General features: G+C 34.8%; 1 protein-coding gene across 2 annotated transcripts in view; it reads right to left on the reverse strand.

Annotated features, from left to right (window-relative positions):
- Positions 1 to 20,365, reverse strand: part of LOC117336884 (MOB kinase activator 2-like) — a 60,562-nt gene extending 40,197 nt beyond the window's left edge. Inside the window, exon 1 of one of the 2 annotated variants that reach the window (XM_033897624.1) lies at positions 20,202 to 20,365. In XM_033897624.1, coding sequence (XP_033753515.1) covers positions 20,202 to 20,218 — 17 coding nt within the window. In that variant the 5' untranslated portion in view covers positions 20,219 to 20,365. Of the gene's footprint in view, positions 1 to 6,276; positions 6,366 to 20,201 lie in introns of those variants that run through there. The other variant, XM_033897623.1, reaches the window with a different exon arrangement.
- Positions 20,366 to 21,220: the final 855 nt, after the last annotated feature.

Below are 21,220 nucleotides of genomic sequence, written 5' to 3' on the forward strand. Positions count from 1 at the left end.
TGAGCATCAAATAATGGCAGTTTTAGTTGCTTTTGAAAATCTCTTTTGAGAAAAAACCTGGAAATGTCTGTAAGACATAAATGCCCCTACTGCCACTTGACATTCTGAAACACAGTTTGGTAAGGATCGCATCAGCAGTTCCTGAGATTAGCTAGTAACATAGCATGAGGAAGGGATGGGACGGGAAGGACATGGGGAACACTAGTATACCAGCAGTCAGTGAACCAAAATTTTGGTCTTCTAGCGCACTTTGCAATAATATAAATGCATTACAATACATTGTGTTGAATTTACATACATAATTCATAGTACTCTACGATATTGCTATAACACAAGTTTAAGCCAACCAAATTCACATGGCATTCATATCTCTTATTAATGCCACGACCCGCATTTAAATAAGTGACCCTCCATGGAAAATGGCTGCTTCTATTCATTTAACAGGTATACACAAATTAATGTTTTATATTTGGTTTGGTTTATTTTGTTTAACATCCTATTAACAGCTAAGGTCATTTAAGGACGGCCTCCCGTGCGTGCGACATGTATGCGTGTGGTGAGTGCATATGTGTGTTTTGGGAGGCTGCGGTATGTTCATGTTAAGTCTCCTTGTGATAGGCCGGAACTTTTGCCGATTTATAGTGCTATCTCACTGAAGCATACTGCCGAAGACACCCAGCAGCACACCCCACCCGGTCACATTATACTGAGAGACTGTTAAGATGCTACAGTGAACATCATCTTGTATACACAAGATTTTCGGTTAGGTTTTGTCTACATGGTTTGTTGTATCCTGAAAAGGACAAGTCGTCTTAATGCATTTCCTACCATAAACCAGTTACTGTTTCAGTGATTTCTAGGTAGAGAGTACTTTAGGCAACCTCCTACAGTGTTGGGTGACAGACAGATACATATCAGATAGATGAAAATTAGATTTGTCCCGAGAGGATTAATGATGCATCTGATAAATCTTCTTCAGGTATTTTCATACACTTGGGCAAGTCTAAGTACAGACATAGCTGTCTATGTAGTGTCACCTCTCCTTCCAACAGAACAACTATATACCTCCCATCACTGTCTCTCTTTCTGTATCATTAATTAAACTGACAAGTTCAGTCAGACCAGGTGTATCAACTGTTATCATCATATCATAATTAATAATCTTTACAACAAAGGCATTGTTTCATTCCCATAAATAATCTGACCATATATCATACCCCAAACTGACCACATCTATCTCTGGACCACACAACCTTGGGGTAAAACTTTTAAAACTTGGTAAGCTTGACGACTTATGGAAATGTGAAGTGGCATCACAGTCAAACAAATGTTACCTGGAAGAGTTATAGTAAAAAGATATGATCAAGTAGATTTATAGAGTCAAAAGAAAACCATATGGCACAGTTGGAGGTAAAGGAATACTGCATCACCGATCTAACCCCACAAGAATATTACCTACTATCTGGTAATTGTATATCTATAATTTCATATTGGAAAGTCAAACATTTCTACATCAAACTCAATGCTATCAATCATTTCTTAATTCAATTACATAAATATAAGTACACAAATGTATAAATCAAGTTGACAAATCTTTTTCATCAGATTATAGTCAATAGGTCAAGCATACCACATGACCCCCTGGCCAGTGACCTCTGACCACATAAGTAAAACCACATGTGAAGAAGTACATTTCCCTGTAAGCCATACCAGGCTAATGCGTTAGTACAATAATACACGCGACAGACAGATGAATATAGACAATGTACCTGTCTACCAAATATACATGAGTTTCAGCATTTACACCTTAGTGAAACTTTTTTTTCGTGTATACGTATATAGATACATCATTTTTTTGTGTATCTACAAATAGTAAGCTTATGTCTACCATAAAAAAAACATATAATATCCATGTAAAACATGACAGGTAGATATCAAAAGATCTCGTTCATGACAAAAAAGGACAGTTTGTGTGTAGGTGACATACTGTTTCTGTCCAAGATTTATTAAATAAAATAAAGTACTATACATCTATTTCTTTCTTTCCCTTAAAAACATTAATTTTGTTCCTATTCGATTCTCTAAACTTTAATTGGCAATGAATATCTAATAGTTAACAAGAATTTGTTTTAAAAGCAAACTACTGATAATATATAGGGTTTTACAGAAGAAGCACTTTTAAATAGGAATTCTGTAATATGTATAAAACTGCTTCATACAGCTGGTTTCAGCATTGTTACAGGACAAAAGTGAAAGGAATTCAGCAAAATCAAATTAAAAGTTCACAACAAAACTTTTCACTAGGCAACATTTCACTTTGCATTGCATAAAAAATTAGCACCCTAATCAACACTGATAAAAAAGGAACTTTTAACATTTGTTAGTTTTTTGTATCCTGTAGTTTAACTTTTATTCAAGTAATACTCCACTGACACACTATACTAGCTTGCACATTTTACATAACATCCAACATGGCTTTCTGCCCGAATCCACCATCCCTTTCCACGAGGCCAGACATCAAATAATACCTATTGATTTAGCTGGGTTTGTCAATATCAAATCTACATTTCAACCTGCCTTTAGCAAATCCTGATGTGTTCACATGTAAATCTGACCAGTTTGATGTCACCAGGTTGATGAAAAAATATATCCACTGTTTACAGAAAATCTGTATTTATTTTTATTTCAATTATTGAATTGATGAAACAATGTTTTTTCTTACATTATGGTCATGTGCATGCAATCAAGAGATTTTATAGGGATCATAAAGACTGTTATTGGATGCAAATTATCACTCCTACACACGAGAGGTTCAAGGCTTTACAAAGCAGCACAGGATCTGATTTGCTGCAGATGTCGTTATTTCTACAGGATTCCTTCAGCGATTTTGATAGGTAAACTGTACATGTGGGGGCCATATCCACATTTGATGTACCCTTTTGTTTTCTTCTTTTGTACATGTTCCATTAGTTCCACATACATCACAAAATAATATGAGTGGGGGAAATGTGTAGTTTTAAATTTCCCCCTCTTGTCAATTTCAACATTTACAGTAAAAAGTTAAACACAAATATTTCATAAATTTCATGAAAAATGTAAGCAAATTTATTAAACAGAACTGTGAAATATTATCCCTGACTTGAAAATCAGGCAAGTTTCTGATGAAGCCAGAACTGACAACTTTACATACGCTGGTGGTTACGGGTATAAAGTATTTTGAAAGTAACAAGTTTTTGTTTGGAGATTTGAATAAATTCAAATAAAAGATACTAAATTTTACAAGATAGTCATACATATAAAATGAACTGGAAGTAAATTTTTTGTGATTTACTTTTATAGTACTACCTACTAATATTCATTATGACTATTAAAATTGTATGTTTCAATATCTTTGATGGGAATACCATATTTGTGATTTTGCATTAGACCACAAATCCATATTTGCAAAATATGTTTTGAATCAAAAGTTCTGACCTGGTGTAGATAGTGGCGATAAAAAGTCAATATAATTCATGAAGATTGACTAAATTTAGGCTGTTGTTTTAGTCTCCTACCTCTTCCAGTGGAAACAAGCCTTTAGCTATATGCTATCAGATAAGGGCTCTGTAATGTTATAGACAAACTTTTCACTTGTACCAGGGTCTACTTATAGTGAAGGTCAAAAACTCCATATCATTATTGAATTCTGATACTAGAGCAATCACAAATTAATCTAGTTATCATCAGTAATAAAATATTCAACAAGCTAATTCAATCACATCAAATTGGTTTTTTCCTCTTCTCTGCTTAAATTAGCTGATTCAGCTAAAAACAGAACCTCCATAAAACTGAGACATGACCAACGTGTATGTATAAGTATCCAGATATTATTTTTTAGAATGAAACAATTACTAAAGAGAAAAATCACCCCGTTAACAGCCAGGGTCATTTTCAGCTAGACTCTCCTTGTAGTAGCTGGTGGCTACCTTACCATGAACAACATACGAGAGAGATGAGGCCCGTCGCCTGCCGTCCACAGCAATTAGGGTAAAGTTACTTGCCCAAGGACACATCTTCAACAGCACAGACTGGATGGTTTTTTCAGCTTGCAGAGAAATAAAAACTGACACAGGTAGGGAGCGTGGAACAGGGAATGGCCTAACACAGTCAGACAATTGTGATAATATATACATACGTTCAGGTTATTGTAAATCCATTATGCTCACATTTGAAAGTGTTAAAAAGGCACTTTCATTAGAGTGTTTTTTTTTTTTAATTTAAAGTTACATCAATATGATCCTGTAATCATGTGAAGGTCACACTAAATTCTACAGGTGACAAGGAACTGCCTAGGATGGTGCCACATTTAATTTCAACAACAACAGTTCAATACTGCTTGTCAATTATGCAAATTATACATAGGAAATTTCACAAATAATTCCTTCTGAATATTGTTCATAACTATACATTTTGCAGCAGGACACCAAACTGTCGGTATTGTTAATAATCACATCTCTCCCAAGTCTGTAATTGATACTGAGAATGTCCAAAAATAAGACTGAGCTGAAATTGGTTTCCATAAAAAGCTACAGATTCAATAAAGTTAGCTTCAATAAACCATAAAATGCTATACATAACAAGGCTTGAACAAACTTCAAATATTGCTACCTTATGATGATATTAGGAGGTAAGCAAGTCTAATTAGCTGAGGATGGCAAACAGTAATATGAGTCTATTTGTGTGTGGTATGAGCTTATAGTTTCTGTCTGAAACCTAAAATATATGAAATGATCAATTTTTTAGTGGTTGAAAACTAGGCAAATTCTAAAGCACAATATTATGTTGCTAATATTTATTACTTTGGGTTCTGACCCCTGGCAGGGACATAGCCGAGTCTACAAACTTGGTAGTGACTATATTCCTTGGATGACTGGTTTACCGGTTGTCAGTACAAATGTAACCAGGTGTTATGTCTTGCTGGGTGTCTTCAGCAGTATACTTCAGTAAGGTAGACAACCCCACAACCTTTACTTTGATGTGGAGATGTTCCCTTTACTCCCATCGCGTCATCCATCACACTTAACAGATGCCTGCATGTACCTGGCTGTACCACTAACCCAAGACACACATCTTGGCTACAAGACATGATTACCTCGTGCAGTGATATACCCACGCAATAAAGGCATTACAACCTCATCTGTAAATACCAGGTCTTCACATTCATGCAAATCTCACAATAAAGCATCTGAATCAACTTTCCACAACCAAAACCTTTTCATCATCATTTATTCTGATTAAATCTTATACCCAAGTTGGCAAATGTTGTAAATGTACTATTCAGTCAGAAAATGTTATCATCAATCCAAATCATACACAGTTTTAATGGAATTTTCTAAAGCAACAAGTAAATCTGAAAGCGATATCAAAACAAAAGTGTTTTATAAAATGATTTTATAATCTCCATTTAAAATTTTTTGAAGAAAATTGGTTTTCAGAGGAACTAAATAAGATGCAGTGTATTATAACAAATCCATTCTAATATACAGAACTGAAAAAATTATAACGTTAAGCGTGCAGGAACAAGTTCCTATGCACAGACAGGACTTGTTGGGTTCAATCAGTTGTAATCCTTCATGTTAAGATTCAGTCTTTTTTTTCTATCTCAGTACCTTTAATGGTTTGGCCCATTTTTGGAAATCATAAATAAATTGCTTTTTGACATATTTCCTTGTCCTTATAGCTTCTGAAAAGCCATAATTTCAGAAGTCATAAAAGAAAATTGTGAAAAAAAATGTTTTCAGTAACCAGAACAGGTGGGAAAATCAGAGATATGAGTGTAAACAAATTTTAAAATTTAATGTTTAAACAGGACTTGCAAAATCAAGACTTTCTTGACCTTCCATTGGAGTCTCCAACCTGTTAATAGCACTGAAGTTTCATACTCAGATTTGACTGACAGAATTACAAGTCCTGCAATGTAAATATACATAGATAGCTGTATGCTAAACCTGGTATACACTCGTTTAAATGTACCTAAAGGTGAAAAAAATATAACATTGGTAACACCAACTTTTTATCAAACCAGCAAGGAATCCAGATCTCAAAATACAACATATTTATGATATACACACCACATTGGCTTATATGCGAGTACTTCCTAAATATCAAAATACAAAATAAAATTTTCTGTGAAGGGTTCCTCTAGATCTATTGACCTTTCTTTCTAAGAAACACAAGCATAAACTAGATAGTGAGTTCAAACTGCTTAGCTCCCAACTGTGTACACAAATAAGTTACCTGGATCCCCTCTTTGTCAGGTAGAGGAACATGCTCATATCTCCCTGTGGTATTGCACATTCATTCATGCAAGCTCTCCATACATAAATGACTAGTGCTTCTGATGAAGCAATTTTTATGGTTCACTACCACTCCATGGGATGTAGTCCTGTGTAAATGGTATATAAAAGAGTTTACCTTATGCACAGTCACTCCAGGGTATAGCCTATATGTTAATATTATATTGGGGAGTCATGTCAATAACCACTCCATGGGGTTGTTAACAACACCTTTATAAATGTTGTATGTAGCACTACCAATCCGTAAGATATTTACGCTGAATATGTACAATTATGAGTAAAAGACACATTCTCTATTGTGCCATACCTATATTTAGTCATGCAGAATGGGATTCATCAATATCAAAAGTGGTGATTGGGTGGCAAAGTGGTAACACAACTGCAGCCTTTCATCTAGGAGGCTGGGGTTCTATTCCCGGATCGGATGTTAAAAGGTATGGGGTCACCTGCCTGACTATAAGGGTTTCTCCAGGTACTCTGATTTCCTGCCAGAAAGACCCTTCGTGCTTCCGGGGTAACAAAATTGATTAAGAGTTGATATAACCTTTCTCGCAAATGTTGTTAAAGATTAAGAAATAAAGTTTACAATATAATCTCTATATGACTATAGTCAATTTAAGGACTTAAGAATGTATATTCTTCAGCTATCATAACACTTATTTTATCTTTACTTTTCACGTTCACTTTCTTCCAGTTCCACATTTCTGTGGTGCTGTACGACCTTACACTATAAAGATAAATTCATATAGATCAGTATGCTTACGGATTATTTTCAAACATACTTCCAAAGTGACAATAACATTTTCACATATTTTATTTCTTATAACTGGATGAAGACACCTAAATCTTGTTGAAAGACTTTTTTATACAATAAGACCAAAAAAAAGTTAAGGAAACATGTTTAAGCTGTAGAAAGGGAACCTCCTACATAAAAGCAGTATAAGGGCTTATAGTTATGTAAAAAAGTGTTAAAATCAGTGAGAAGACTCATGCTTTGAGTTTTCATCCAACTGAAGATTTCTTGACAGTTTGACCTTATTGGAGCTCCATAAAGTTTCCAAAACCAAGCTCAATTAATGCCTCTTAAGAATTTTCTGCATAGGCATGTTCAACATTGTTGACTTGGGAATCAAAGACATTTAAAACTTTGAACTTAATATTCTGGTAGAAGCACTTACAGCTGTAACACAATGTAATCACCTCCAAAGCTGTATCATCAGGAAGCTGGATTTTATTGATAAATACCAGTTCTACACAAATGGTGGCACAGATTTCCTTGGCAATATGCCAAGTGCCAATAATGTCTAATTAAGGTGGGTGTGTACAGTTGAAAAAAAAAGTTAAATAAAATTGATAGGACTTTAGTTGTTGTGCAACATCAGAGATTATAGGTGTTTCAGTCGATACAATGATTACAATCCAAGGGAATCGATGATTTTAGCGCTAGGTCTTCACAAACACTATGATAATCGCCCTTTGTTTCACAAGCACTGTCACGGAATAAGTGAGGGCTCAAGTGGAGCAAGACTACAATTAAAACTAAAGAGACAAAGACAATGTGGGCCACATGCATGTACAGAGGAGAAGGAATATTAAGATGGAGAGCTGGAGAAATATAAATAGAGTGGGCTACTAAAAGCACCAAGTTTCCCAATGTTTGCCACTTGAGAAATCTGCTGTCTGTATAACTCGAATCAACCGAGTCTAAACAAAGTATTGCTAAATGGATTTGTCAATTTGAATGTCATTTTACACATTGTTATAACCATACCTATAAGTGTATGATTTACAGATCATTTGTCTGATCAAGGTGACTAGGTACATGCTATTATACTCGTGTTCATTGAAATGACACAATTGCATAATTCTGTTGTGCTTTATGAACTAGTGTACTTTATTTTATGAATCGGAAGATTGTATATTCCGGTAGTTGGAGAAACTGAAATTAGAAAGGGACGGAGCAAGAAATTGATTGCTGAGGAAAACACGGAGGCTACACCATGAGTAACTATTTCACCGGAAGGAGCAAAGATATTGCAGAAAAAGAAATGAAAACATTAAGTGCTAGAGAGTACTACCAGTGACAACTACAATGGAGCAAGATTACTAGTAATGGTTACAGAGAAACAAGACATCTATTGCTTGAGAAGTGGGACCTGTAGCTGGATAGCTACAACCAATGATGGCTGTAGAAATGGGATTAGTAGATAGGGGCTACGGAGAGGAAAGACCTTGTAACTGGATAGCTACAACCAATGATGGCTGTAGAAATGAGATTAGTAGATTGGGGCTACCCAGAGGAAAGACATATAACTGGAGAGCTACAACCAATGATGGCTGTAGAAATGAGATTAGTAGATTGGGGCTACGGAGAGGCAAGACATATAACTGCAGAGCTACAACCAATGATGGCTGTAGAAATGAGATTAGTAGATTGGGGCTAGACAGAGGAAAGACCTTGTAACTGGAGAGCTACAACCAATGATGGCTGTAGAAATGAGATTAGTAGATTGGGGCTAGACAGAGGAAAGACCTTGTAACTGGAGAGCTACAACCAATGATGGCTGTAGAAATGGGATTAGTAGATTGGGGCTACTGAGAGGCAAGACCTATAACTGCAGAGCTACAACCAATGATGGCTGTAGAAATGAGATTAGTAGATTGGGGCTACAGAGGAGCAAAACCTTGTAACTGGAGAGCTACAACCAATGATGGCTGTAGAAATTGGATTAGTAGATTGGGGCTACAGAGGAGCAAGACCTTGTAACTGGAGAGCTACAACCAATGATGGCTGTAGAAATGGGATTAGTAGATAGGGGCTACAGAGGAGCAAGCTGAAGACTGAAGCTGAAAAGATGCAACCAATGATGGAAACAAAGGGGCAAGATTTCTACACCATAAGAAATGGAGGTATGGAATAAGTTGTGGCTAAGAAAGAGCAAGAAAACTACTACAGCTGAAGAACTGGAAACAGTACAGAAGATATACAGAAGAAACTATTTAGCAGTATTACATATGATGACTGATTAACACCACAGCTGGAGAGCTAGTACAAGTTTCCCTCCTGTTATATACCTACACTGAAAGTCTAATTACTTCAGCTCCACAATATTCAATTATACATATACACCAGATGGAGTCTCCCAATTATGGTCTGTACTAGCTTGGTATGTACATAAGGTAAGCTGTTCAATACCAGACCAGCTAGAGCAGCACATGTATCTTCGTTACTCAAGTGTAATTTTGTTTACTTATTATGACCTTTTTACTTTCTTCTGGCTTTTACACTCTACATGTTACAACAAAGATGTGTCATCATATGTCTTGGTCATTGGTAAACTTACGTTGAAATGCATATACAAAAGTACCTTATTTTAAGTGTATTCTATTTTTATATTTTGGCAAATGCAATCAGGGAATACATGTACATTCTAAAACAACTTAAGCAGAACAATATATTGAATGTGAAGTAATGGACAATTGAACAAACTTCTGTGGTCAGTCAATATACAACTTTTGTAGTCAGTCTATGAGCAAGTTGAAAAAGGTTTTGTGTAACAAACTAAAAGCTTGGCCTTTGAATGAGTAAATGGCTTGAATACTAAAAACCTTTTTCAGAAGGGAATTCATTTTTGTGTCTTGGTCAGGATTCAAACTAATATGCATCTTTATTGATTAGAACATACTGGCAATGTACAGAAATTGGAAACATACACAAACTGCATGACATGACAAAGTTTATAAAACAAATGTATTAAAGTTCATACATCAATATATCGACCTTGTATACAGTGTTACAGGGCTCTGGAAACATCAATAAGCTACTGAGTTTTACAAACAGATGTTTCTTGGTCAATATATTCTATTGACCAGAAGAGTGTTATTCCAACACACTCCTGAATCATGGAGAAGACAGACTGTGTCGGATTGGATCGTTAGAGAGTATAAGAATAGAAATGATTATATACATAGACCGACATACATTTAAGGGGAGGTAAGCCAGTCCCATGTGGTCATGATTGATCAGACATGTGCATGTCAAAGTTACATGTTACTATAAAGGTCTGTCGAATTCTTCCACTTTCACATTATCTGTTAACTCTGGTTCCATGCATACTTTGTTTGAAAACCTCTGATGGTAACATGACTATTTTACAGCAATGTTTTGAAATATATCCAGTTCATACAAAGAAGGTGTATTGCAAGGGAAGTGACAATACATGGCTCACAATATGATAAACATTGCAATATTTAACCCTTAAGCATTTTGTGGAAATACAATGATTGAAATTTCACACTGTAGTTTATAACTGTTTCCTACTCTTATGACATATTACAGTCAAGTCCAATTTTTATAAAATGAGGACAGTAACAAAGTGTTTGTCATAGGAACCTTGTTGTAATATTAATCTATAATGGGGTTAGAAGAAACCCTTATTTTATTTTCATTTGTGAAAGATTCTGTCTGATCACAAGGACACTTGCAGCAAAGGGTAGTTCCTCACTGTCCAAATTATATCAAAGTCTTGTGCTAAAGATGTTTTAAAATAAGACCTTGCAGAAATAAAGATAAATCAGAAGTTAGGTCTACAGTAATCCCTCGACCTATCGCCACTCGATAATACCGCCACCCTCGCATACCGCCACCTTGTCCCCTAGAACGGATTTTTGCACTCTTTAATTCCCCCGTTAAGTCCGCCACCCTCGCATACCGCCATCCGCCATATGCTTTCAAGAACAAATGTGCCGAATCACTGTTTATTTCCCTCGATTTCATCGCCATGTTTTTATCGCCGTGGAACTCTTTAGTGTTCTATTTTTAGATACTGGTACTTCCCCATTCAAGCACAGGTGAAGTTACGCTTCAGTGATTCTATTCGCTGATCGAATCGTCATCGGTATTGACAAGAGGAATGTTTGTTTTGTAATAAAACAAGTTATGAATTCTACTCACATTGTGTATGTGTTGTTTGTTTCTGACGAGAGTACAGGACGACCTCGATCTCGACCCTGACCTACGACTGACTGTCCGACAATTTGTTGACGCCGATAAACAGACAGAAATTACCGAAGTGCAGACAGAAAGCGACATCATTGACTCCGTTACAAGTTTTGACGACAGTGAAACGGACCTTAACACTGACGATGACGATGACGAACCACAACATATTCCGAGCGGAACAGAGGCAAAAACCACTTTAGAAACAGTAATGCGATTTCTAGAAACGTTGGACAAAACAACAGAATTAGAAATAGACTCTTGCAGAATTATTTTTTTTTAAAATATCGGAAATTATCACAGACAATATGCGACAAAAGCATATCAGTGATTTTTTTTTACCAAACTACAAAAACAATAACCATGTTTAGACACTCTTACTGTTCAGTACCTTTTGAATTGAAATTGAAATGTTTGTGTTTTCTGATTTGATCACAATAAAAGACATTGGATTGCTACATTTTTGTTTTTGTCAAATTCGATACTACCGCCACCCTCTTTATACCGCCAATTACAACAAGAACAAAAGGTGGCGGTATAACGAGGGTAGACTGTATATATATTTACCCCCAAACAAACATCACCACTGGTGGATCTATTAAAGCTAAATGTCTCAGTTACCAATGCACAGGATCAGCATATGAATGCACATGAAAATGTGTTCACTACAAACTGTCTAGAGCTGTAATCACATTTTATTCAACCAAATGAAACAGGTTTCCTGTTAAAAAAACTATTGGAACATGTGTGCTGACAACCAGCCATGTTTATTTTGGGACTTACATTTTTTACATGAATAAAGGGAGATAATCAGTATATTTTATATATTTTTAAATATTGCAATAATAATACCATTAATTATTAATGACGCTTTGGCTCTATCTGGTATGATAGAAATCATTTGTGCATTGTTACACCTCTATCTAGTCTGGACATAGATAAATACCACCAGGCATTGATTAATGTGCATGACCTAGCAATTGAAAAACGATTTACCTTCTGGGTACAAAAAAGATTTTCAACAAGTTTACAGCCAAAACATTTCTAACATATACTGACAATGTCATTACAACACTGTCAACAGGTGAAAATGTGAACTCTAACTTCAAAAGCATGCCAAAGACAATCAGATTAGTAAAATGTTGTGGTGATATAATATTACAAAATTCTGTTATACTACTAACAATGCATTGCATGTGAAACATGCACTCATGATCATTGGCCATGCCCTTAAAAATACCTATAGAATTGTTTGTAAACAGAGAGATGACAGTCCTTTTTCAACTTTATAAAGAATCTGTGGCTTCACATTGGACATGAGTCACCCTCTTTGTATATACCGTATATATATACACATGAACACGGAAACGATTTCAAGTGCTTATTTTATTTTTGGCTTTATAAAATCTAATATATAGACATATGCACATGAATTAGGACCAATGAGTGATTGTAGTAACACATCCTTTTATATCCACCTCTGCATGGAACATTATACCAATCATGTTATTAGTATGCTGTTTATTGCCGGGCTGCAAAATTTAAATAGAAGATATGCTCATTGCTGAAAACATTATCAAATATTGAGGCAAAGAGGAGTCAAATACCTGAAGAAGGCTTCCATACTGTTCTTGTTAAAGACTCGTGCAAGAAATATTCGCATAAATCGTGTTGCATCTATCGGCTGTAGGCACATTCTGAAGGACTTTACATGCAGATACTTTATAACTTTTTACTGTACTGTTGGATAATCATATTCCAAATATCTGAAATCCGGTAACAGATGGCTTAAGGGCTATTGATTTTGGTGTGTCACCATAAACAGAATTGCTGAAATCATATATCCTTGAAATGCTGTACTATATGTTCTGAATCCAAACAGTACACAATACTCTGTCACATCACTTATTGATTCTGTCTAATATTGATTTACAATATCATAATCCATATAAATTATTGTTGTTTTCATCACAATTCAAAGGTCTATAAATACACACAACACCATAATCTTATTTAGGATTAATCAATTGATATAACAAATATTTGATAAACATGTTTCCTCTCCACTCTGTCAGAAATTTCCATCAGAGTGACGAGTTACCTCCCTTATGTTAACAGGTTATCTCCCTTCTATACTCTGAACAAAATGGTAAAAAGTTTTACATTGCCTGCATTATCAAGATAATTTTTAATTCAATTTAGTCTTTACTAGAAATTAGTCCCCTCTGGCTTTATTTCATAAATATATATCTTATACTTTTGATTTTGGAAAAAATTGAAAATTGAATGCTCTAGAAGAAAAAGAAATTCATATAAGATGACATTTGTGCAATTGGTTTGCTTTTAAATCATCTAATAACGAACAAATAATTTTGATGTGTTTTACTTTGAATCATATACAGTTTGGTTAAGGTTTATTTTGTTTAACGTCCTATTAACAGCCAGGGTCATTTAAGGACGTGCCAGGTTTGGAGGTGGAGGAAAGCCTGAGTACCCAGAGAAAAACCACCGGCCTACGGTCAGTACCTGGCAACTGCCCAACGTAGGTTTCGAACTTGCAACCCAGAGGTGGAGAGCTAGTGATAAAGTGTCGGGACACCTTAACTACTCGGCCACCGCAGCCCCAAAATCATATACAGTAAAACCTGCTTGTGTCAAACACCATTGAATTGAATACCTCAAATGAGCCTAATGTTTTATTCGGTCCTGATTTTTATCCTTCTTTGTTATACATGTCGAAAACATTTTTTTGTCCGTCCCTTCTAAATTATACCAAATTTTTTTTTTCAGTCAATCATCCTGTTGTCACATTGTCTCAGATTAAAATTCCTGGCTTAGGTCAAATGGTTGAATTGTGACTGGTCAGCCATAGTGGTGTTAATGGACCCTACTGTTATAGTTTAGGGCTATCGATCGATCATTAACCCCTTTGTTTAAATAATGAGTTGCAAAACTTCAGAAAAAAAAACATTTTGCAAGTCGTAAAAACTGACGTGTTTTTTTATAATTTTTTTATATGTACACTTTACCAAAATATCAAAAGGAAAATGTAAGTGAAAAAATACTGCACCAAAATGAAAAACGCTTTGCTAACCAAGTCAACTGCAATTGCCAGTTGGCATGTTTTTTTTTTATTTCAAATGACTAAGAATGCATTCAAAATTATCCTTTTTTTTTCTCAAAACCTCATGATCATGACCAGGTATGCTTGAGTGACTTTGCTTCACCTTTTGTACCAGTATCCACACCTATCAATATGTATTTCTTGTATCGTAGATTCATAATTAATTTCATAATCCGAATTTTATATAGAAAACTTATATACACTATCTACATGCTCACTATTTTGTGTATAACTACGAGTGTGCATGTGAATTCATGTGTGTCTGACATGTTTACAGTGTTCTCCATTCTGCGAAAATGAACTTATATTATTCATTGAAATTTTGTCATTAAAAATTCATTGTTAGGGTATAAATACTTGAATTCATTTATTGCTTTGTCACATCATATTTTTGGATAACTGGTAGAGTTTTAATATATGTAAATATTTTTTAAATACAGATCCTTAATTTTTAATTTCTATTTATAGACCAAAACTCTGACATAACCCATGTTCAAATGTATCATAAATGAAGTTGAACCTATGTAGATGAATCAGAATTTGAAATCAATATGACATACGTTTAACAAGAGGGGAACAGACCTAGAAAGAAACCATCTGCCTCAGTGCTGTGAGTTCACTGCAATTACACATGTATAATATACGTTGAGGCTATATACAGAACAATTTTATAGTAAGGCATGTAATAGCATGGTAATTTAGCATGTTACACACTTAGCCTTGTAAGACTCTGAAATCTGTCCTTGTATTTGTGATAGTAATTATCAAACAAGTTTGATGCCTTGTTTGCCAAGGGAGAGAGAACTATTCACCCATTCCTAATAATCAATTGTGTATACAGGGAAATATATCTGAGGCAGCCTAAACAGGTAAATAGTAAAATACTGCATCATTCGATTAAGCCAAACATTAGTTTAAACTTTCTTTTATTAAGGCATTTCAAAACATGTATAGTTACAAAATTGAATGTACAGAATAGGAAATAGAAACAAGTGTCTCAGACACTTATGTAAATCTATCACCTTATCATAAACAGCAAATATATTGAGGATGGACAACATATCATTTGCCATATAAGACCATATATTAACAATGAATAACAAAAGTTTAAGCAAGGAGAAGAAAAGGAAAATGGTGAATACTTGGTGTAGAGTTCAGATTGTTGATACAGACAACTTGACTTTAAGTACACAAACATGCTTTTGGGATAAATAAAATTTTATGAAAACCTGTTTGTTTTTAGTATATAATCTTGAACAGCTAAGACGATGACCTTATTTTCTTGTGGTGAAAGTGTTTGGTTCCCAAATAGTAAGATATCTGTTGTAATATTAAAAGGTAAGGAATATAAATACTGCCTTCAATACTGCCAAACATTGAAATAGGTTTTCAGTGTAGTGTTGGTGTTTAAGGCCCTAGAGACTCAGAAATTAGTCTGTGAGTCTCTTGAATTATACTACAAATTTCATATTGAGATATATTGCAATAATTTTTACTTTGAAATTTGGGTCTTATGACATCAGAAAGGTAAACCTAACTGCCTTTTAATTTAAGATTAACTTTCATCCTACACATCTTCAGACTCCCGACAGTGACATGGTATCTTTTTCACTAGTGTTTTACTAAAGAAGCTCACAAGTATTAGGTGCATTGTTACAGTACACTTTCTTATGCTCTCGGTCAATCACACACTTCATTGAGTCAACTTACTATTTCGTTTGTTTTAATTATACAAAAGATTTTGGTTGAACACTACAATAAAGCAGACTCCCGTATTCTCATTTCATTTGAAGCTGAACATTTTATTTCATCCTTAAATCCTTTGAACACTTGCAGCAAGTAGAATGATGGGTTGTATGGACCCGCTTACCTGTCCATGTGTACATTGTACATGGGTGATCGATGAATTTTGATTATTTGATAATTGAACAACCTAAACCTGATGTTCACATGGATAGAAAGGTATGGCTTCAACTGAATCATAACTGGGAACAGAAGATTTGCATTGTTATCAGTATACAAATGACAACCAGATGCAGTATTATATACAAAATCAAAGATGGCAGAATGCCTTTGACAAAGTTAGTTTATATATATGTTTATGTAGAAAGGAAAAAATGGATTTATTTCCATATTTCCATCAGATTAGACCTTCATCATTTGAACATGATGTACAGTTGTGCTCACAGCAGTCGCAAGGCATTTTCTTCACGTCTACTGGCAAATCTTCAATGGAATAAATTTGTCAACCTCGACTTCAGATTCACAAAAATCATTGAAGAACAGATTCGCTCTATGCTCCAGGGTTGACTTTCAACTGCCATGTGTGAGTGCTAATATCTGGAACATGTGTTTATGAATATCGCAGTGGAAGAAGAATTTTGACTTTCTAGTGCCAATTGGTGTGATTATTATACAAATACATAATCAGTGTCTGTGTAATAGTCCAAAATATTTGACACAAGGTACTGGTAATCGACCGATGTTCTATTGTACGAGGCCGAAGGTTGATTACCAGTTCTGAGGGTCAAATATTCTGGACTATTGCACAGACACACATGATATGCTTGTTTCATTACATAATCACTTAAACACACTTAGAATAACTGAAATCTCAACTTTCCTGTATGCCTAGCCTAGAAGTAACCATGACTGTCATGTGGCAGTGTTGACATCTGAGTGACTTATACATTTGATAGTGTAGGATTAAATTCTGAAAGTCATAGATGTTCAATAGTTCGCACATGACCAAATTCCGAAATGTTACAGGTGTTCAATAGTTTGTACAAGATCGTGCAATAGTCATTTTAGCTGTGCAATAGTTCAAAATGAACCTTATGCGTATAGATAAGGAAAATCAAACACATTATGTAATACAAACTAATAATAGTGCTGTAGTGCACATGGTTAAAAGAGATATCATTATTAAATTATTAATTTTTTTATAGGATTACAATTGCTTGTTTCTGTGACATTTATGGATATAACTCAATATTTCTTTCTTATTCATTTAAATTTAGCTTCACTTATGCTTGAGTTGTTAAAATAAAAGATAAATTCATACTTTATTTAGTAGTTGTGATTAATTTGTTCTTAGAAAAACTATGAGATTGTCAAAAACCAAAGGAGTTATCAGTACTTTCCTTTTTGGATTATCTCCCTTTCATAACTTACTTTCCTCTACTATAAGCTTTTGATCCGTGGTGATGCCCGAGATACAACCCAGACAACTTTTCTTTAATGATGTCACAAATAAGTTTAAATGTAGGTCACTACTTTTGGCTCATGACACACGGATTCACCTAGGTGAACCCATGACCAAGTATGAAGTTCCAGTAGCATGTAGTATAGATTAGGAGATAGAGCCAAGATAATTTTTTTCTTTGATGTAGGTCAAATGCCTAAATATAGGTCAGAATGACCTAAATTAGGTACATGTATGCCACACCTCCTCTCCTAGGTAAAGCCATCCATGTATGAAGTTCCAGTGACGAGTAGTGTAGGAGATAGCACCCAGACAATCTTCTTTCATGTAGGTCATAGGTCAAAATGTATGTCAGAGTGAACTACTTTTTTTACCCTGGCCTACTCTTGACACACAGCCTCACTTAGGTAAACCAATACCTCAAGAATGAAGTTCTGGAAAAATGCTGAACTACAGCCCCCTCCCCACCCCACCCCCTGGTAATAGGTACCGGTATTTTATAAAATATAAAGAATTTTTCCAGGATGAACAATGGATTGTGGACAATAGATTGTGCAAAAAAAATTAAAGCCCACCATCTAATGATAGTAGGCTTAAACAAATTGCACATTTGACAATGCCAATGAAATCTTCAATTTTCATGGACTGAGCTAGGAAATGTAGAAGTATTGTTTGCCGCTTCTAATTTTTACTGTGCTAGAAAAATGGTCATCAGTTGTAATTGGTAATACATATATATTATCCATACACTCAAAAAATAATCCAGAAGAGGTCACAAGATAATGAATGGCCATTCATACAGGTTGACATTAATTAACGACCACAAAAAATGTGGTTGAGAAATGAGACTATGACTGATTTAATATGGGATACAAAATGATATAATCTACCATATTCAAATTTTACACCAATAAACAACTTAATTGTCTCATTTGCAATTTTCAGACCAGATGAGCTTAACATTTACGTATTGTGAATTGTCAGTGGAAAAAATGCTTATTTAAAGTTGACTGTCCTGTTAATTAATTCTCAACCGTAGTTTTCACCTGTCTTTGGGATGTTGATTTATGATTCTCAATGAGTATTTGACATCAAATTGTAAGCCACATATGTCCGTATTATTTTCTCTAGATATAATGACAGAAAATGTGCAAATATTTTTTCCTTTAATTTTGATAGAGTTAACTATTGTATTTTTCACATTTTTTTGCAGCTTTATCAAAAGATTGATTGTAATTAAGTACTTTTTCTTGAAATCAAGGTAAATATTATTTTTATTTTCAATTTTTCAAAATCTTTCCCACTGGCCTGGTATCTCATGATAATTTTGTTTGAGTTTCTGTCATTACAGAGTTTGGATAACATTGGTTTCAAGGTTTGAATTCTGGTTTGCATTGGCCTTAATTGTTACATTATTCTCAATTGCAAGCTCCTTAATAACGATGATGCATATATGACAAACCTTTGTTTCGTTTGAAAAGTATTTGGGGATGGAATTATTGAACCAGGGTTTTACATGTATAGAATTATTTCCAAGGCAGCAACTACATTGTATAAAAGGAATTGAATAGCGTGGCAGGATGGGGCCAAGTGGTCATAATATCAACCACCAAGAATTAAATTCCTCTGTTTCAATCCAAGACTGGTCCTGTTTTCATCTCCTACATCAGAATAAACTGCTAATGACTTGTCTAAGATCTGCTTTCCAATGTTAACTTGAAGCAAAAGAACTACATAGGAGAGCCACTAATGACCAGACCGGGACTTGAACCTGGGACCTTCCAACTCTAGAGAAAAGAAAGACACTGTTTCTAAAAAAAAAAAAGTACTGACATCAGGGATAACTCTGGAGGGGGCTATGGGGCCATTGGCCCCATATTTTCCAGAATGGCACACCAAAATGTTCAAATTCCTTGAATTTTCAATGTTTTGGCCCATCACATTTCTGAAATCTGTCAAAATGGCCCATTATCTTTTGGTCCAGTGTGAACCCTGTGACATAGACATGATATGACCTATGATCTTGTACATGATGACATTATTGTATATTGCAAAACAGATATAAAACTGCCGGAACTCTAGAAAGGAAGTGGGTGGATCCGATGATCACTTAGTCATGTATATATTTATGTTATATATATATAACAATTGTCACATTCATTTTCCGTTAGATACATGGTTTTTCAGTCTACAAATTATGATAGATTGACCAAATGGGAAGCCACAAATTGCCATTTTTGAGGTGAATCAATATAACCTCCGGCACTCAGCATCATCAACAACAGGTAACAATTTGACAGCTGCAAATTAATGGAGGTCAATCACTTTCTCCCGTGGATAATTTCGAAATAATTTTCCTCAGACAAAGCGTGGGCATTTAACATCTCTGTATAAAAAGGGAATGTGACCGAAAACTGAAGAAAACGTCTTGCAGCACTATCAGGATCTGCATTTTACCATTCTGGCAGACGATCAAAAATCGATGTCAAGATTCTGACGATTGGGATTTGCTTCGCTAATTTAAAGGATTATACTCACCCCATAAACCAGTCCATAGTATCTCGGAGATACTCCGGTAACTTGTCCAGCTTGCCTCTTGGTCAGTATTCTTGTGTCAGGAGCAGCTATAATACAGGACCCCCTCTATCTTCACGACCCTTCGATCCAAAACAATACCTCAATATGGCGACCTCTTGTTCCCTGCGCACTTACGATGCGCGAAAGAGTTCCATTGAGTTCAGTGTATCATTTTTGCTTAGTAATCATTTAACGAAAACGCTAAAGTACAACATATATTTTAGTATGACCAATGCACGATACGATTTAAATATATTGATGTTGATTTACTTCAAAACATTTCTGTATGCGCTGTATTTCACAGACCGGCACATTTAAAGGACAGAAAATGAAAGTAGATCACGTGATGAGTACATAATGAGACTTGTAAAGTCCGGAATAGTTTAGAAACTCCTTCAAAAGTGTATACTGTCCTCCACATTTCTTGAAATATGCCCAGCATTCCATATGATTATTAATGGTTGAACTACTAATTAAGCTTGAAATATTTGGTAAGGTGGTGTGGGGAAAAGATATTTATCAATGAATAATGAATATTGATAAGTAACTACATGTGTATGTATCCTTATTTATAAATATTTATAAATGAATTATTAATACCAATAAATGTTTCTTTTTCCACATCGGCTTGCCATGTAGAATCAAGAAAGCTTTGCTGCATTATATATATATATATTTGTATTCGCCTTAATTTTTTTTAAATGAATATTCTTTACTCTGATAATTAAATATACATGTATATAGGACCACAAATGACGAAGGAAGTTTATATGTTATGATTCGTGCCCTGGGGTGCCTCGAACTCACGATCTATACAACTTTAAAAAAAAAAAAAAAAAAAAGGCCCAGCAAGTCCACGTCCCCAAATTTGAGTAAAAAAAATTGTCTATTATATAGGTGATAACAGAAGTCAGAATTATCATATACTTGCTACTTAATTCAAGAACTGCCTCAAAACGGTTGTCATAAAAATGAGTCGA

This window comes from Pecten maximus, chromosome 10 (assembly GCF_902652985.1).
Source record: "Pecten maximus chromosome 10, xPecMax1.1, whole genome shotgun sequence".
NCBI classification, from domain to species: domain Eukaryota; kingdom Metazoa; phylum Mollusca; class Bivalvia; order Pectinida; family Pectinidae; genus Pecten; species Pecten maximus.